The following is a 19,811-nucleotide window of genomic DNA, read 5'->3' on the forward strand; positions in this document are numbered from 1 at the left end:
TGAAGTGAAAATATTTGTAAGATATGGAAATAACTAATTCACAAAATAATCAAAGTCCTGGAACAGTTTTTAATTTATTTAATAAATAGATTAAGAAATCTGACAGAATCATGAAATTATTACAAAACTTGGAGTCCACCATTGACAGTGCTATTTTGGCAGTAGTAACTTTATTCAAAAATGCTACGTGTGCATTGTTCGTGGTAAGCAAGACTTCATATCTGGGAAACATAAAATGACAGAATTTGCTAAGTTAGTTTGGGGTTATTTCACTGAACACACATTTATTAATAAATGGGAACTCCTGTAATTGATTTGACTGCTAATAATTAGCTCATTATGTGAATCACTAGGATTGATGTCATGATTTGAAAATACCAATTTATGAAGAGTAAATGGGCCCATATCTGCACTAGCACCATTTCTACTAACCGACTTTGCACTCGAGTTCAAAATGTATGGTTCCAAATTTCCATGGGCTGCAATCCCAGCACTTACACTGGGATCACACCCACCTGTGTTTTCCAGCATTGATCCCACCAGAGAATGCAAGATCGTGGAGGGCACCTAATTTGCATTGGGCCAGCAGGCACCTGCACCACTAAGGCCATATCTCCTACCTGCCCCAAGCGGATGGGAAATCTGGCCTGGCTGCCAGGTCTAGGGTAGGGGGTAATACAAATTAAAATATTACCTGTTCAATCTTTACATAGACCCAGGCTATGATGCCAGCCTGGACACCCCAGTGGGCCCACTTTTGCCCTTCAAAAAGCTTGTATCCCTTTTCTCGTTCAAAGTACCAGCTTCCAACTTTATGCTGGATCTCAGTAAGATGAAGGATGCGGGAGGTCCCGGCGGAGGGAGTCCCCGTCCTTAGTTCCAACCCCACAGATGCAGATGCTCTTGTGAGAGACAGATGCAGGTACTGCCTTTAACTAGATTCTATGAAAACCCCAACATAATGCACCTACATGTCTTTGAATACAAAGATGTAAATATATGTCAAAGTTCACTGTATCCTGTAGTGTACTGAAACCATTATTTTTATTTTATGATTGGAGCAATGGCAAAAATTTGCATTCATCAGTCACCTTTAGTGTACAACATGCCCCAAGGCACTTCAGAGAAAAAAAAGAACAGTAGAAGAGTTAGGAGAGATGACTGACAGCATAGTTGAATAGGTAGATTTAGATGAATTTTTTAAAGGCAAGGTGAAGATGTAGGAAGAGAATTCTAAAAAGTCCAAGACAACAGAAGGCTTTGCCACCAATGGAGTGGGTGCGCAGGAGGCCACAAGGGAGTTGAGAGCATGATGTGTGAATGTAGGGCTGAAGGAAATTGCACAAGTAGAGTAGGTGAGGCCAGATAGGGTTTAGTAACTGAGGGCGAGGATTCTGAATTTGATGCATTGTGGGACAGGAGATCTATGGACATTGGGGATGATGGTGATTAGGAGTGGAGTTTTGAACAGATTGGTGTTAGTACAGCACAGTAGGCTATTGAGGAAGGCATTGCAGAAATTGAATCTGGGGGACAACATTTTCAGCAGTGGCGGTGAGGTTAGAGTGACAGAAGACAATATTACAAAGTTTAGCGGTTTTGATGATGGACAAGGTATAGAGTTTGAAACTTAGCTCAGAATAAATCAGGACACTGAAATTCCACATTATCTACTTCATTCTCAGCAAGCGGCTGGGATGTGCTAGCTACACTGAGACAAGTAGCAGTGGGACATGTGAGGGTGGACCATAGAGGAGATGCAGTGGAAAAGGACGGACTAGTTGACTATATTAAAGATCGCAGCGAGGTCAAGCAGGAATGGTGCACCACAGTTGCAATCACAATGGTGACTTTGACCAGGTCAGTCACAATGCTGTGGCGGGTGTAAGTTAGACTGAAGGGATTCAAACAGAGAAGTTTGGGAGAGGTGAGCATAAAACTGGATGGCAACAATATGTCCAAGGACCTAAGAGAAGAAAGGGAGATTAGAGATGGAGCACCAGCTGGAAAGGATAGTGGGGCGTGATTCTAAGAGAAAGTGGGGTAATGGCAGCAGTGCTGAAGGGAAGGGGACGGGAATGATGCCTAATAAGTAGGTATGTATTCTTTCCAAATAAAGGCCTCTGCAGTATCATGAAATATTTTCTCATCTGAAACAAGATTCTATTCGTAGATCTTTTTCTTTTTAAAAAGAAAATCTAAATCCATATGCCTCACCACCACAAAAAAACACAAACATTTCAAACCATGGGCACTGTTGGGAAATTTCAGTGACAGTCACAGAAGAACAAAATACAACTAACATCCCATTTATTTCAGCCCTTCCCAAACTGATTGCAAGTTCCTAGCACTGCCATGCAAACACAGTATAAAGATTTCCGCAGGTGACACTAAGAAATATTTACACCACGTTATGTGGCATACATGCAGTTAACTGCCATGAACACAATTTAAAATCAGGTCCAATATTGCATTTATGGTACAACATGAATGTGGGTGCTTGTGGGGAGGTAAATGTGAAAGAATAAAATATCAATAGCAGAATTTGTATTCTTTGCCTATTATCCGAGTTAATTTTCCTGTCACTACGGACAAAATAAAACATATTCAATTGGTTTCAACAGTTATTTGATTCTGACACTCTGCTCTTTCACTGAACGAGCAGTCTGATTATTTTAACACTGGTCCCTAAAACAGTTTCCAATCTTAGAACCGCTCATTAAGTGCCTCCCATTTCTCCCAGTCACTAACTACCTGGATCTGTAAGAAATTAAAGCACATGGGATTGAGGGTAATATACTGGCATGGATTGAAAATTGGTTAACAGACAGGAAACAGAGAGTAGGAATAAATGGGTCTTTTTCCGGGTGGCAGGCAGTGACTAGTGGGGTACCGCAGGGATCAGTGCTTGGGCCCCAGCTATTCACAATATATATCAATGATTTAGATGAGGCAAACAAATGTAATATTTCCAAGTTTGCTGATGACACAAAACTAGATGGGATCGTGAGTTGTGAGGAGGATGCAAAGAGGCTTCAAGGCGATTTAGACAAGTTGAGTGAGTGGGCAAATACATGGAAGATGCAGTATAATGTGGATAAATGTGAAGTTATCCACTTCAGAAGGAAAAACAGAAAGGCAGAGTATTATTTAAATGGTGATAGATTGGGAAATGTTGATGTACAAAGGGACCTGGGTGTCCTTGTACGTCAGTCACTGAAAGCAAACATGCAGGTGCAGCAAGCAGTTAGGAAGGCAAATGGTATGTTGGCCTTCATTGCAAGTGGATTTGAGTACAGGAGCAAGGATGTCTTACTGCAGTTATACAGGGCCTTGGTGAGACCACACCTGGAGTACTGTGTGCAGTTTTCATCTCCTTACCTAAGAAAGGATATTCTTGCCATAGAGGGAGTGCAGCGAAGGTTCACCAGACTGATTCCTGGGATTGCAGGACTGTCGTATGAGGAGAAATTGGGTCGACTAGGCCTGTATTCACTCGAGTTTAGAAGAATGAGAGGGGATCTCATTGAAACATATAAAATTCTGACAGGGCTAGACAGACTGGATGCAGAGAGGATGTTTCCCCGGCTGGGGGGGTCCAGAACGAGGGGTCACAGTCTCAGGATACGGGGTAGGACATTTAGGACTGAGGTGAGGAGGAATTTCTTCACTCAGAGGGTGGTGAACCTGTGGAATTCTCTACCACAGAAGGCTGTGGAGGCCAAGTCACTGAATATATTTACGAAGGAGCTAGATAGATTTCTAGACACAAAAGGCATCAAGGGGTATGGGGAGAGCGCGGGAATATTGAGATAGAGGATCAGCCATGATCATAATGAATGGTGGAGCAGGCTCGAAGGGCCGAATGGCCTACTCCTGCTCCTATTTTCTATGTTTCTATGAAATGTCCTTCAAATGATCTGCTGAAACCTTTATTATGTTATAGTGTTCCACTGAACATTTTCAGCCTTTATGTTAACACTATTAAATATAATCTCCATATTGACATTCTAAAACAACAAGCTCCCAGTTAGATTTACATACAACCTCCAATCTTTCATTTAGGATCTTCAGCCTTTTTCTAATAAAGGATAAGTCGTAAATATATTTCATTTCCTAATCTTTCATTTCTAATTTCAGATTTAATTATCTACTGCGGTGGGCCGATTTCTCCTCTGATCCTTTCCATAACTGCTTTCATTTAACATTAATATGCCACAACAATCACAACACTAGATAATACAAAAGGAAGTGGATATTACTTGTTAAGAAGTCGTATCCTTCATCATCTCACAGCAGTTCAGAAATTATCAGCTGAAAGTGAACTGCAAACAAATGAGGTCATCTGAACTAAGTTTGATTCATTTTGCAAAACTATAGTATTTTAATACTGAGTAAATCATAGCAGATTTATATTCACTACAAAACATTATGATTAGTATACCAGAGATGTTGTTTAATAATAAAATAGAGCTCCAAGAACAGAATTATATAGTATGTCAGCCACAATTCTTGACAATGGTGCAGCCTAAATCTGGAACAGTGAATCTCTTTAATCAAATGGCACATCTGATGTCCAAATAGAACAAGTACCCTGCAAGGTATTAATAAAATCCATAGTGTTATGTGACTGTAACCAAAGGTATAGTTAAATTAACATTGACTGGAAATGTCTGGTTATATATTATCCTACATTTCAAAGAGACACGGTGAAAAACCATGAACAGTATGGGTGCTTGGAATAAGACATTACTTCGGGCCATTATTCCAGGACTGCAACCCTCAAAGGCAATTAATATTTTTACACTATAGGGCATAACAACATGTGAGCAAAAACATGCTGTTACAATTATTGATTCTACAATATAAAACAAATATTGTAGAGGAAAATACATCACAAAAATAACGGCCAATTCAAATGAAAGTTTCAATACCACAAATAATCACACACACAAATGTTTCCCCTAAAACCCTTTAACAATGAGAAAGAACTTCAAGATTATTAATTTAAAATTTAAGTAATTTGAAATGAATTAAAAAATCAATATGTGTGCATGTGGTACAGGAAATATAATATATAGGTTATGAGAAACATTGGCATCCTGTTTGTATGAGTGTACAGTTAACACTGCCACTTTCTCAGTTGAACTCCAGGAGAAAAGTTTAGAATATTTTCTCTGTTAAAAGATTGTAGCTAAACAAACTTCAAAATCAGGAGTCATTAACAGTGTCAATTTATGAAACAACTCTGTTGTTGATTTAGATTTCTGGATTTCCTTGTTATAATAATAATTTGGTATAAAATTGTTACGTTTTATATTGTCAGTTTTGTGTATCTCCTATTTGTCCTTTTCCACCTCCTTCTCCTTCTTCACTTTCTCACTGTACACTTGGAATTGTGAGTCAGTTGCAAAAAGCTTGTCCCACCAGGTGAAGGTCGAAGAATAGTTTCCAATAAAATTCATGTGATGAAAGTCGTGGAAACGGGAACCACCATAAAATGGAATCAAATGCAGAGGATTCAGGGGAACATCATAACCACTGAGAATATATAACACAAAAGGATTAGCAAGCAAGTGATGAGCTTCTCTCGTACATGTATGCATTTCACTTATATTATGGAATAATCTTTATCATAATATTGATACTTTGTTTGCAACATTTTATTTTTCTGTATTGCATGGTGTAATTTATAGAATCATAGAATTTTGAGTGCTAGCCCCCCTACTACAGTTAATGGTGGTGACCTGGCGGAGTTGATCGCACGCCCAATTTTTGATCCACTGAAATCAATGGAATGAAACTCAGGCGCCAGCTTACGGTCCAGGCAATGAAGTGGAAAATTACCCCCAACAACTATATCCCCATTTCCCTGCTCTTTCCCCATAGCCTTTAATATCTTTCTTCTTCAAGTGTTAATTTCCCCTTAAATACTGTTATTGACTCAGCTCCAATAACCACTTGTTGCTGATTTTAACACGATGCAGGAAAGGGGGCCCTAAAATCAGAGCGCTGCGCTTACCGGCCCGTTCCCACTCTGATCCCACCTGCCATCGTTTTACCTGGGACCTTAACAAGGACGGCATTTCACAAAGGCTTCACAGCCAGCAGCCATCATGAACAGGAAAGGCTACCATTCCATCAATATTCAGTTAGTGAGTGATTATTGCCACCAAATCGTGCTGGTCCGTGCCGAGTTCCCTGGTAGCTGTCATGACGTATTCATATTGCACCAATTTACCACCGCCCCCCCCCACTATTTGACCCAATGAGGGCGACAGTGCCAGCCTGCAGTCAGAGCTATTATGAGCAGTTGATTGCCCAATGCTTCAGCTGATCTACAACTTCCCCTCACCCTACACCCAACCGCTGCATTAATACTCCTTAATACCACATCCACCAGTCCTTACACTCTGCAATATCTGGCACAACAATATGTATTTAGTTAGTTAGAACTTTCAAAATGCAGTTCAAAAGCATCTCTTACCAAAAATCTACTTCCCAACAGAACTGAGGTTTTACTCATAGATTTAAAAACCTTATAGTTCTGGACTACTCATTTTCTGCCATATTTTTACTCTTTACACTATTTACAGAGTTCTTCAATGACATCCAGTGGATATTAAAGACATTTTTCACATTTACATTGTATAAATAGTGATTTTGAGAAGCCACAAATGAATTAATTATCTGTTAGGATGTCTACGGTTTCACTATTGTTTAGTTGTGTGGCTGCATTGGTGATGTAATGTGGAGCCAAAATCAATTAGGAAAAATATCATAGAAATCAAAAATGTACTATGTAAATAATAATCAATTATCTTTTCCCTCCAGTTGCTGACTTTGAGATTCCATAATTCCCTGCATTTCTTCTCCCCAAACTCCAAAAGTGAAATGATAAAATTTGCTTTTATAAAGTGTGCAGTTTTAATTTGGATTCCATAAGACCGGCATCTGTGATCTGGTTCCTTGTGTTTACACTAGGTCTCTTAGCCCGGTCATAGAATCATAGACCCAACTATTCCTCAGGCCTGTGTGTCTGTCGCCAGGATAAGGGAATTGGATTTAACTGTGTAAACTCTGGGCTCCCAGAATGCAAATTAAACAGCGTCAATATAAAAGCAACTAAAGTCCTACATCTCAATCCCAATCCTATCTCAGGGAAACTTGATAATATTCTCTGTGATTGTTTAATACAGGATGATCCATCTAAAATCCATCCATAAAGAACTAAGCAGATGAACCAAGTGGGTATGTCTCAAAATGCTTCATTCAAATCTGTTGGATTAGGCAGTATTCAACAGCCTGATTTTGGGATGGTGATCAAATACAGAGGACCAGTGGTAGTCTCATTTACACAGGACTTACTTTCAGCAGTGAAGAAGTAATGCCCAAGGGATTGTTTTTTTCCTGTAATTTCTGTCTGGTTCATTCTCAAAAGCTAAACAAACAGGTTTTCTGGTGCTGCTTGAACGGCATCTTTACCTGTGTACGTCTATTGTTTCTAGGAGACGAAAGGTCACCCAAGCCCACAGGAGGATTACGTGATTGCAGAAGATCATGATGCCAATGAAAAAACCCATTCCGAGGATGAGTGTCTCTGCTGGGTGGGCATATTCAGCTTGCATGCCAAATGGAGCCTAGATAATACATAAATTTAAAGAAAGATAAAACTAAGTGACATATGCACAAGGAAACATTCATTGAAAGTAAACACTGATAGAATAAGAACTTAAGAAACAGGAGTAGGCCATACGCCCCTTCGAGCCTGCTCCGCCATTCAATAAGATCATGGCTGATCTTCTACCTCAACTCCACTTTCTGCCCTATCCCCATATCCCTTGATTCCCTTAGTGTCCAAAAATCTATCGATCTTAGTCTTGAATATACTCAACGACCGAGCATCCGTAGCCTTCTGGGGTAGAGAATTCCAAAGATAAAGGACCCTCTGAGTGAAGAAATATTTCCTCATCTCGGTCCTAAATGGCTGACCCCTTATCTTGAGACCATGACCCCTAGTTCTAGACTCTCCAGCCAGGGGAAACAGCATCTCAGCATCTACCCTGTCAAGCCCTCTCAGAATTTTATACATTTCAATGAGATCACCTCATATTCTTCTAAATGCCAGAGAATATAGGCCCATTCTACTCAATCTCTCCTCATAGGACAACCCTCTCATCCCAGGAATCAATCAATCCCAGGAATGAGGTGAAATTAGAACAATCAGGGGCAGTGATGGTGCAATGGGAAACCTATACTGTACTGTTGATAACAAGAATTACTCTGAAGCCTTTGAAAGCAGAATTCAGATGCTAATTACAAAATAGTTGCCGGAGATAGCAAATATTCAATAAATAATTAATGATTTTGTTGGTCAGGTCACAAATTAAATATTTGTATTCACTAGTTCTCAGACTCAAGCAGCAAGAAGAGTACAAGCAAATATACATCAATCCAAGAACAACTCTAATTTACATAGTGGCCTAGAAAAACTGTTCAGCAATTTCCATCGTGCGCTTTTTAAAAAAAAATATAAAGTGTCTATGAAAGATTGCTACTACCCACAGTTCTATTTTGTTTTGAGTTCACAAGTTTTCATGTTGCCAAACTGAAAATAAAAAATAATTTGAATCAGGGCACGATCTGGGTGCAGCACATACCTCACATGCCTAAAGAGGCAGGACCACAGACAATTGGTCCACTGGCCTCATTAGTATAGTACTGGAGAGCGGCGGGCCCAGAGGCAGCTCACTGGTCGTGCGGGGTGGGGGTTGGAGTTAGATCAGCTAGCAGGGCCACCGGCTGAAGGCAGCAGGTACGTCTTGGGGAGGGAGGCAATCGGGAGGGGGGGTGGTGGCGAACGGTAGTCGGCAGTGGCCCTGCTATTCCTGGCTCCCCATCAAGATAATTAGCTTTTTGGTGACATCTTCCAGAGGTCCCTTTAAAGACCACGAGTTTGGTTGCTGCGAAGCCTGAGAAAACTGACTACAGCAAGCATGGCTGTGAAATGGGTGGCTCACCGTAAATTCATGATGAACCTTGTGAATATATTTGTAGATTCTCTTATGATGCAACAGCCTGTGTAGAAAGTAGTGCCACGTGTCCTCAACAACAGCACAACCCAAACATTGCACTGCAATAATCTGCCTGTATGAGAAAGAATCCAAATTAATAATACAGCAATATTTAGGATCACTACATCAGTGAGGGTTACTTTTTGAACTTGAACTTAAGGAGTTCCATGTTTAAACCACAGGGATAATTTTCTGATTTTGAACTGTCGGGAGCCTTGCTCACCAACATCGCACATCAGAAATTCAGATGCATACTGCACATGATTTTCCCACCGTTTTAAATGGTCAGGAAATAGGTGCCTGAATTTCCAATATTCAGTGCCAGGAGGCGAGGCTCCCCAACGGCAGCTCAAAGTCAGAAAATTACCACTCATTACTTTTCCTGTTAGTTCAGTGCAAAAGTTCAATTTAATTTTTTGAAAGTTAGGATTATTTTCAATTAACAAACAACAGTAAAAACAACCTGTACTTATATACCGACATCAATGTAGCAAGATGTCTCAAGGCACTTCATGAGCAGCTGATCAGAAAGCAAGCTGGAATTGGGAAGTTAGGGGAGGTGACCAAAGGCATGGTTAAAGAGATAGACTTGCGAAAGTGAGGAGAGATGTTGCAACATGGGGTGGTTTCAGAAGAGCATTCAAGTATATAAAGCTGTGATGGTTGAAGACTCAGAAGAGGGGAAAGTGCAAGCTAAACATAGGGCTGAAGGAGGTCCCAGCGTGGGGGAATCTGTAAAGGAGAACGAGAATTTTGAAATCAATATTCTGGGAGCCAGTGAAGGTTAGCAAGGACTAGGGTGATAGTTACCACATCTCCTTAGCAACAGCAATACCCAGATACTGCACTATAATGACCTGCCTATATCAGAAAGAGATTCAAATTAATAATGCAGCAATACCCAGTATTTAGTGCAAGATATTTTGCAGGTTAGAAGAGCTTTGTATGAGTTGGAGGAGTTTGTATGGGGTGCAGTTTGAGAGGCTGGCTGAGGTTGGAAAATTTAAGCCTTGAAATGACAAAACAGGAATGAAGTCTATATTGGTGATGGGGTGAGATAAGGACATCCTTACCATCGTGGCATATTCTCCCAGTCATAAGGAATGTTGAAGAATTCAGTGAAGTAGTAAGTACCACAGATCAGGGGCAGCTGGATGCAGAAGTGGTTGAACAGCAGCATTTTGAAGCACTTCCATTGTTTCTCAATACTCTCTGGCTTGTCCTACATTCAAAAGGATGACAATAAAAGAACTGTATCATTGTATGAACAATGTACGCTACAAAAGAAAATGCATGAGAAGAATTAAGTACTGATTTAAACATCCTTTTTCTCTACTGATTTTTTTTAAACACACAGCCCCTGAAATCAGATGGCCACAATCGCAGCAGTTATGATGAGATTCCACCCACTTGTGTCCTGAACTCTGAACCTGCTGCAATTTGCACTATCAGTGGGAGGGTTCCCCATTTGCATGTTGCCGTTGTTGCCTGCACCACTACAGGTACATCTCTGGTGGTCCCCTGCCATTTGGGGAGTGGGGCTCCAGGCCCTTCTCTCCCTAGACCCCATGCAGCACCCGCTCAGCCCCCTGTGTAAGGGAGCTGACAATTAAAAAGATATACGTACTTCCTTGGCCTGGATCTACTCTCTCTTGCCCCCTCTCTTCCCACCAACCCCCCCCCCCCCCCCATGCCTCTCCTCTCCACAGGGGCCCACTTGTGCCCTTGTCTCTCCAGTGTTACATCGAGTCCCTTCTGGTTCGGGGCAGTGGGAACTCCCCACATAAGGAGTCCCCACCCATCTATCTACCCTCTTTGGCGTCATTTGTGGGCAGAGGTTCTGCCCCTTACAAGGCCAATCAGGCACTCCCAGAATCAATGGGGATCTCGCATATCCTGGTCCGTGTCTTTTCCTGGTGCCGTCTGCTGGATTCCCAAGGAAATTTGGGACCAAATTTTATTCAAATAGTGACTGACGGTAACATCATTAAGGGAGCTGACTTGGACAAGTTACATTAGTCAAACAGCTGCAATAACATACACAGTTTCAATGACATGACCACTGAAACAACCTGGGCTAATTCAGATCTTTCATTCTCCAAATTACTGATATTATCAGAAGTTTCTATTAAATCAAAAATAAAAGAATGTTAAACAGCCACTATGAAAAATAGTTACATTAAAAACATATATTTCAGAATATTTCTTGCAAATAATTACCCATTCAGCCAATATTTTAAGTTGCAATGAAATGTTATGGTCCTGTCACACCTGTACATTTATTGTGACCAAATTTGCCAAATATTTCCAGTGATAATCAGCATTTCCTGCAGCATAGCTGACAAGGGTGGATGACAGGATTATAGGAAATACATCGCAATATAACCCGGACCCCTCCCTGACGGTGGTTCTTGAGGTATTTAATAAATACATGCATTTTACATTAACGGTAACAACATTATAGTCAACCAAACCCGGGTCCACAGCTTTTTAAAAGCTGGGACCATAGATACAATTGCCACAGGTTACATCCCTTGCCCCTCCTAATCCTTCCTCCACAACTCCAAACATGGTAGCCCGTCTAGCTTGGACAGAGATAAGAAATATTTATTAAAAGATTCCGAACAGGAAACTGAAGTACTAGAAAAAGTTATTTCTGCCCCAAAGTTTTGGACCACTAATAGACGAGTCCGCGTTACCTGTCGTGTTTGTGATAACATTTTACAATGTTTAAAATCTATTCAGTAATTTACCTAAATGAAGTTTTTTAAAGAGATTCCATATGCCTGTTACAATTTTTCTACTAACTTATTCTATATTTACACATTCAATGATCGCTGATAATTTGTTACAATTTACTTTGTAATATAAAAGTACCAACTTGCTAAATGTAACATTTCAAATATACACTCGAAATTCTTGAAGTATTTTACATAGTTTGTTCACTTTTATGGTATTCTACAAACATATTAAACTCAACCGAGCGGAAAGCATAAATGTTTTGCATTTGAACCACTGTGAATATTGGATGGAGTACCCATTTCAGATAAATGCTTTGCAGAATTCAAGAAATGCCCCAAGTTCCACTGTAAATAATACACATCCCTCGCCCCCAAGGAATAACTGTTCACTTCAAACAATCCTTACCTTTTGTATTTTATACTTCTGCATGGCTGGAATAAATTGAAAAATGAAACCCGGCAAACAGAACAAGAAATAAACGCCTTCATGAACAAGGAGAGAACCCCAAGTAGCAATTTGAAATTTAGTGAAATTGTCCAGCATGTAGTTCCATGCATTTTTAAAAGGCTCTTGTAAGGGATTTTGCGGGAGTAAAGAATCCATGTAATCAATGGCTAGAATTGCAGAAGTGATAATGCTGCTGTTTCCATCCATTTTCCACGCTCAGTCATTTGATGCTCACCAACTCCGGCCGGTGCAACCTGACCGCACTTTGGAAGAAGGATCGCTCCTTCCCACTTCTGCGATAGTGTCACTTTCTGATTGACAATCAAATAAACCAATCGAGCAACGGCACTGCCCCGAAGCGCCGCCCCGATCATGTTGTCACAACCAATCATCGCGCGGAGGAGGCGGGTCCTGTATGGCCAAGGTAAAGAATTAAAAAAAAACTCGACTCATGAGGATCGGCGAGTCCTGATTGGGCGAGCGGGTGGACTGATGTTGCGCTTTGCGGGCAATCCAATATGGGGAGAATACGTCACAGCAGCCACACTGGTAACACTGAGAGCGGGAAGGGGCAAAGAAAGGCTGGTTCAGTAACATTCACTTACCCGTGTATAGCAATACTCTAAGGCGTGCTGAATCTAAGCTTCAGGACCAGTGAAGTCACTTTTACTGGTTTGAGACCTTGTTTTGAGCTGCAATTGGTGGCAAAACCTCTCTTCAAGCCAACATTTCTTATCATAGGTTCCGTTCTTCCAAGCAATTTCTTGTGTTCCGGGCAGGCTAGTGTTATTTGAAGACGTAGAGAAGATGTTTCCACTTTCAGGGGAGACCAGAATTAGGGGCCATAAATATAAGATAGTCACCAATAAATCAAATAGGGAATTCAGGAGAAACTTCTTTACCCAGAGAGTGGTTAGAATGTGGAACTCGCTACCCCAAGGAGTAACTGAGGCAAATGGCATAGATGCATTTAAAGGGAAGCTATCTTAGATAAACACATAGGGAGAAAGGAATAGAAGGATATGCTGATAGTGTTAGATGAAGTAGGGAGGGAGGTGGCTTGTGTGGAGCATAAACACCAGCTTGGGCCGAATGGCCTGTTTCTGTGCTGTAATTCTATGAATCCCAAATGATGTGTTGCCTCCCTGGTGCCAGGTGAAGGACAGAACAGAGCAGGTGGAAAAACTTTTGGAAAGGGAGGGCGTGCAGTCAGAAGCCATGGTCCATGTAGCAGCCAATGTCGTAGGAAAGAGTACAATGGAGGTCTTATGGAGACAGTATGAGGAGTTAGGATCAAGGCTGAAGAGCAAGATCTCAAGGATGATAATCTCAGGATTACTTCCTGTACCACATACTGGGCAGGCTAGGCAAGGACAGAATAGATCCATTAATGCATGGCCTGAGAGATAGTGCAGGAGGGAGCTTTTCAGATTCCTAGGACATTGCGACCAGTTTTGGGACAGAGGGCAGCTCTGGAGGGATGGACTTCACTTGAACTAGAGAGGTAGCAGTGTGCTTGCAGAAAGGGTAAATAAGGCAGTGGGGAAGGATTTATATAGCACCACTTGCTATATAAATCCTCCCTGGATGAGTGCAGCTCCAACAACTCTCAAGAAGCTCGACACCATCCAGGACAAAGCAGCCTGCTTGATTGCTACCCCATCCACCACACTAAACATTCACTCCCTCCACCACCAGCGCACAGTGGCTGCAGTGTGTACCATCCACAGAATACACTGCATCAACTCGCCAAGGCTTCTTCGACAGCACCTCCCAAACCCGCGACCTCTACCACCGAGAAGGACAAGGGCAGCAAGCACATGGGAACAACACCACCTGCACGTTCCCCTCCAAGTCACACACCATCCCGCCTTGGAAACGTATCGCCGTTCCTTCATTGTCGGTGAGTCGCTGGATCAAAATCCTGGAACTCCCTACCTAACAGCACTGTGGGAGAATCTTCACCACACGGACTGCAGCAGTTCAAGGAGGCGGCTCACCACCACCTTCTCAAGGGCAATGATGGATGGGCAATAAATGCCGGCCTCGCCAGCAATGCCCACATCACATGAACGAATAAAAAAAACCATTCAGGACATCCCAAAGTGCTTTAATGTAAGGGAGCATCTTGAGGGGCATGAGGAAAATCATGTTTGACAAATTTATTCGAGTTTTTTGAGGGTGTAACTAGCAGGGTAGATAAAGGGGAACCCGTGGATGTAGTATATTTGGATTTTCAAAAGGCATTCGACAAGGTGCCACACAAAAGGTTGTTACACAAGATAAGGGCTCATGGGGTTGGGGTAACATATTAGCATGGATGGAGGATTGGTTAACGGACAGAAAACAGATTCGGGATAAATGGGTCATTTTCAGGTTGGCAGGCTGTAACTAGTAGGGTACCGCAAGGATCGGTGCTTGGGCCTCAGCTGTTAACAATCTATATTAATGACTTGGATGAAGGGACCGAGTGTAATGTATCCAAGTTTGCTGACGATACAAAGCTAAGTGGGAAAGTAAGTAAGAGGAGGACACAAAGAGTCTGCAAAGGGATACAGACAGGTTAAGTGAGTGGGCAAGAAGGTGGCAGATGGAGTATAATGTGGGGAAATGTGAGGTTTATCACTTTGATAGGAATAATAGAAAAACAGAATATTTTTTATATAGTGAAAAGCTATTAAATGTTGGATGTCCTCATAAAAGAAAATCAAAAAGTTAGTGTGCAGGTACAGCAGGCAATTAGGAAAGCAAATGGCATGTTGGTTTTTATTGCAAGGGGGTTGGAGTACAAGAGTAAGGAAGTCTTACTACAATTGTACAGGGCTTTGGTGAGTCCTCACCTGGAATGCTGCATACAGTTTTGGTCTCCTTATCTAAGGAAGGATATACTTGCCTTAGAGGCGGTGCAACGGAGGTTCACTAGAGTAATTCCTGGGATGAGAGGGTTATCCTATGACCATAAGACCATAAGAGATAGGAGCAGGAGTAGGCCATTCGGCCCCTGCTCCGCCATTTAATGAGATCATGGTTGATCTGACTTTAATCTCAACTCCACTTTCCCGCTCTTTCCCCATATCCTTTGACTCCCTTGCTGATCAAAAATTTGTCTAACTCAGCCTTGAATGTATTCAATGACTCAGCCTCCACAGCTTTTTGGGGTAAAGAATTCCAAAGATTCACAACCCTCTGGGAGAAGAAATTCCTCCTCATTTCCATCTTAAACGCGCGACCCTTATTGTGAGACTATGCCCCCTAGTTTAGAATCCCCCATGAGGGGTAACATCCTCTCAGCATCTACCCTATTGAGTCCCCTCAGAATCTTGTTTGTTTCAATAAGATCTCCTCTCATTCTTCTAAACTCCAATGAGTATAGACCCAATCGGTTCAATCTTTCCTCGTAAGACAACCCTTCCATACCCGGAATCAACCTAGTGAACCTTCTCTGAACTGCCTCCAATGCAAGTATGTCCTTCCTTAAATAAGGGCACCAGAACTGTAAGCAGTACTCCAGGTGTGGTCTCACCAGCACCCTGTAAGAGTTGTAGCATGACTTCCCTGCTTTTATACTCCATCCCCCTAGAAATAAAGGCCAATATTCCGTTTGCCTTCTGGATTACTTGCTGCACCTGTATGTTGACTTTTTGTGTTTCATGTACGAGGACACCCAGATCCCTTTGTACTGCAGCATTTTGTAGTATTTCTCCATTCAAATAATATTTTGTTTTTTTATTTATCCTCCCAAAGTGGATGACTTCACAGTTTCCCACATTATATTCCATCTGCCAAATTTTTGTCCATTCACTTAACCTGTCAAAATCCCTTTGCAGATACTTTGGGCCCGATATTAGGAGGGCAGTGGGTTGGCAGCGGGAGGTCGACTGGGCATGTGGGTAACGCGTCCAGTGAAATCGGGGTGCAGCTTGATTGAAGGTACTTACCTGTGCTTCTGGGTTTTGCGCTGGAAAGCTGCGCAGCGGGCGGACTGCGCATGCACAGCATAGGCTGTCAGCTGGATGAGCCCTATTTAAATGGGCAGTCCTCCACTGACTGATGCTGCAGGAAATAGGCAAAATTACAGCATGGAGCAGGCCAGGGGGAAGGCTGCTCCCAGGTTTAATGATGCCTCACTCCAGGTATTATTGGATGGGGTGAGGAGGAGGGGGAGGACAGAGATCTTCCCCCCAGCGGGCGGGAGGAAGTGGCCTGCCTCTGCCACCTGGCTCGAGGTGGCAGAGGAGGTCACCAGCACCACCAACATATCGCGCACCTTCATACAGTGCAGGAGGCGCTTCAATGACCTAAGTAGGTCAGCCGAAGTGAGTACACTTACTCATTCCTCTACTCTCTATCTGCCACATCACCACCCCCACCCCACACCTCCTTCTGCACTGCCAACACTACTCTATCACATCACTCCTCACACTCACTCAAAGCTCATCCTCATCTTATCTGCATTTGCTCACCTCGCCAGTACTCATCCCGCCACTACCACTCAACCCAATCCTCATACAATCTCATGGCTCTATCTCATACTCACCCTCTCATGTATCACTTTCATGGTCAGCCTCACTCAACCTGTGCTGCAGCCACAGGGCATGCATCACATATGTGCAGTAGGAAGCGTAAGGCAAACGTGTCGTGAGCATGAAGGGGATGCACAAGGGTGCTTGAGGGTTTGTCATGGTTTTTACTTATATTTAACTTCTGATCAACTCACATCACATATTATATTGTCACCACTACTGCCACGTCTTTGCGAATCTTGTCTGGTTGGTGCAATAGTGCCCTTTCCTGAGGATCACAATGAAGACCCACAACTGATGCCACCCATTGTGTCACTGCAGAGTGGGTGGAGGTGTATTTGCAGGGCTCTTTTGTGCAGACAACTGAGAGACATCGGCGATGTCCCTGGTGGCACCCTGGAAGGATGCGGAGGAGAAGTTGTTGAGGGCAGTGGTGACTTTGAGAGCGACAGGTAAGAAGATGGTGCTCGGGCCAGCCGGGAGCAGCTCGGCATGAAGGAGGCTGCAGATGTCCATGACTACATGTCGAGTGACTCTGAGCCTCCTTGTGCACTGCTGCTAAGAGAGGTCCAGGAAGCTGAGCCTCGGTCTGTAGACCCTGTGGCGAGGGTAGTGCCTTCTGCGACGCATCTCTCTCTGCAATTGCCCTCCTTCCTGCTGTGCAGGTGGATGTGTCACAGCACTGTGTTGTGGAGCTCCACGTGTCAGAGGTGGACGGCGTGGCCGGCGAGGCTGGTGATGCTGTTCGCCCTCCGAGGAGGTCATGACTGCAGCTACGGCGGCCCCCATCCGGAAGATGTACATCTGAGGGGGTCCGCAAGGTAGGTACATGTCTCTGGACACCGGGGTAAGTGTGCAAGTTGGTGTATTTTATTGTTAGGTGGAGGGTGGTGGTGGCCAAACTTTGTCCAAAGTGACAGAGTGGCCTTCTACAATGAGTGAGGGTCTCCCCCCCCGCCACCTGTCAAATGGACCCTTGCAGCTGCCACAGGCTGATGGCTGCAACACGTCCATTTCAACTGGGAGTGTTTCCCCGAGTACGGGAAACAGTCCCATTTGACTTGAAAATCCCACCCCTCCTAAAATATCAGGTCAATCAGGTCTGTAAACGACCTGAAGTACCTAGTTAATTACTTCAAGTGGCATCCCGCCGGCTTTAATTGCCGGCAGGTGTTCCACATGCAGGGGCTGCCCACTGGGGAACTCGGAAGTGGGCGGGTTGGAGCCGGGCTCCGGACCCGCCCCGGGGATCCCCGATTTTCGGAGCACCCCCGCCACGAACGCACCCGCTCCGGTTGCGAAAATCGAGCCCTTTGTGTCCTCATCGCAACTTGCTTTTCCACCTATCTTTGTATCATCAGCAAATTTGGCCACAAGACACTCTGTTCCTTAATCCAAGTCATGGATAAATATTGTAATAGTTGAGGCCCCAGCACTGATACTCCAAATGTCCTGCCACTACTTCCTTAATAATGGATTCTAGCATTTTCCCAATGATAGATGTTAGGCTAACTGGTCTATATTTACCTGCTTTCTGTCTCACTCCCTCCTTGAATAGGGGTGTTACGTTTGCGGTTTTCCAATCCGTTGGGACCTTTCCAGAATCTAGTGAATTCTGGAAGATTACAACCAATGCATCCACTATCTCTGTAGCCACTTCCTTTAAGACCCTCGGATGCAAGCCATCAGGTCCAGGGGACTTATCAGCCTTTAGACCCATTAGTTTACCGAATACTTTTTCTCTAGTGATAGTGATTGTTTATAGTTCCTCCCTCCCCTTTGCCCCTTGATTTTCTACTATTATTGGTATGTTATTAGTGTCTTCCACTGTGAAGACAGATACAAAGGGCTTCATTTTAGCACCCGCTATCGGGTGCATTCCTGGTGGGGGGGGCTCCGAAAATCGGGGAATCCCGGAGCGGGTCCGGAGCCCGGCTCCAACCCACCCACTTCCGGGTTCCCCACAGACGCGCCAGCGTGTGCGCGCAGCCCCCGCAGGTGGGAATCCCGCAGGCAATTAAAGCCAGCGGGATGCCAATTAAAAGTATTTACTGAGGTATTTCAAATCACTAACAGACCTGATTAAGTGAATATGTCAGGAGGGGTGGGATTTTATAGACAACTGGGACTGTTTCCCATACTGGGGGAAACACTCCCAGTTCAAATGGACGTGTTGCAGCTATCAGCCTGTGGCAGCTGCAAAGGTCCATTTGACAGGTAGTGGGGGGGGTAGGGGGAGACCCTCACTCATTGCAGGAGGCCACTTTGGGACAAAGTTTGGCCTCCACCACCCTCCTCCTGACAAGAAAATTCACCAACTTGCACACTTACCCCAGGGTCCAGAGACATGTACCTACCTTGCGGACCCCCTCAGATGTACATCTTCTGGATGGGGGCTGCCGTAGCTGCAGTCATGACCTCCTCGGAGGGCGAACAGCATCACCAGCCTCGCCGTCCACCTCTGACACGTGGAGCTCCACAACACAGTGCTGTGACACATCCACCTGCACAGCAGGAGGGAGGGCAACGGCAGAGAGAGATGCGTCGCAGAGGGCACTACCCTCGCCACAGGGTCGACAGACCAAGGCTCAGCTTCCTGGACCTCTCTGAGCAGCAGTGCACACGGACGCTCAGAGTCACTCGACATGTAGTCGTGGACATCTGCAGCCTCCTTCATGCCGAGCTGCTCCCGGCTGGCCCGAGCACCATCTTCTTACCTGTCGCTCTCAAAGTCACCACTGCCCTCAACAACTTCTCCTCCGCATCCTTCCAGGGTGCCACCGGGGACATCGCCGACGTCTCCACAAAAGAACCCTGCAAATACACCTACACCCACTCTGCAGTGACACAATGGGTGGCATCAGTTGTGGGTCTTCATTGTGATCCTCAGGAAAGGGCATTATTGCACAAACCAGACAAGATTCGCAAAGACGAGGCAGTAGTGGTGACAATGTAATATGTGATATGAATTGGTCAGAAATTCAATATAAGTAAAAATCATGGCAAACCCTCAAGCACCCTTGTG

The 19,811-nt window shown here is 43.8% G+C and overlaps 1 protein-coding gene across 1 annotated transcript; it reads right to left on the reverse strand.

The window, feature by feature from the left end:
- Nucleotides 1-4,435: 4,435 nt before the first annotated feature.
- Nucleotides 4,436-12,504, reverse strand: LOC137332109 (methylsterol monooxygenase 1-like). The gene is made up of 5 exons (XM_067995820.1): nucleotides 12,222-12,504; nucleotides 10,148-10,296; nucleotides 9,021-9,147; nucleotides 7,486-7,640; nucleotides 4,436-5,541 (listed from the first exon to the last, which is right to left on the reverse strand). Exons 1-5 carry the CDS (start codon nucleotides 12,468-12,470, stop codon nucleotides 5,340-5,342), a joined length of 882 nt encoding a protein of 293 aa, XP_067851921.1. The 5' UTR covers nucleotides 12,471-12,504; the 3' UTR covers nucleotides 4,436-5,339.
- Nucleotides 12,505-19,811: the final 7,307 nt, after the last annotated feature.

This window comes from Heptranchias perlo, chromosome 14 (genome assembly GCF_035084215.1).
Source record: "Heptranchias perlo isolate sHepPer1 chromosome 14, sHepPer1.hap1, whole genome shotgun sequence".
NCBI classification, from domain to species: Eukaryota; Metazoa; Chordata; class Chondrichthyes; order Hexanchiformes; family Hexanchidae; genus Heptranchias; species Heptranchias perlo.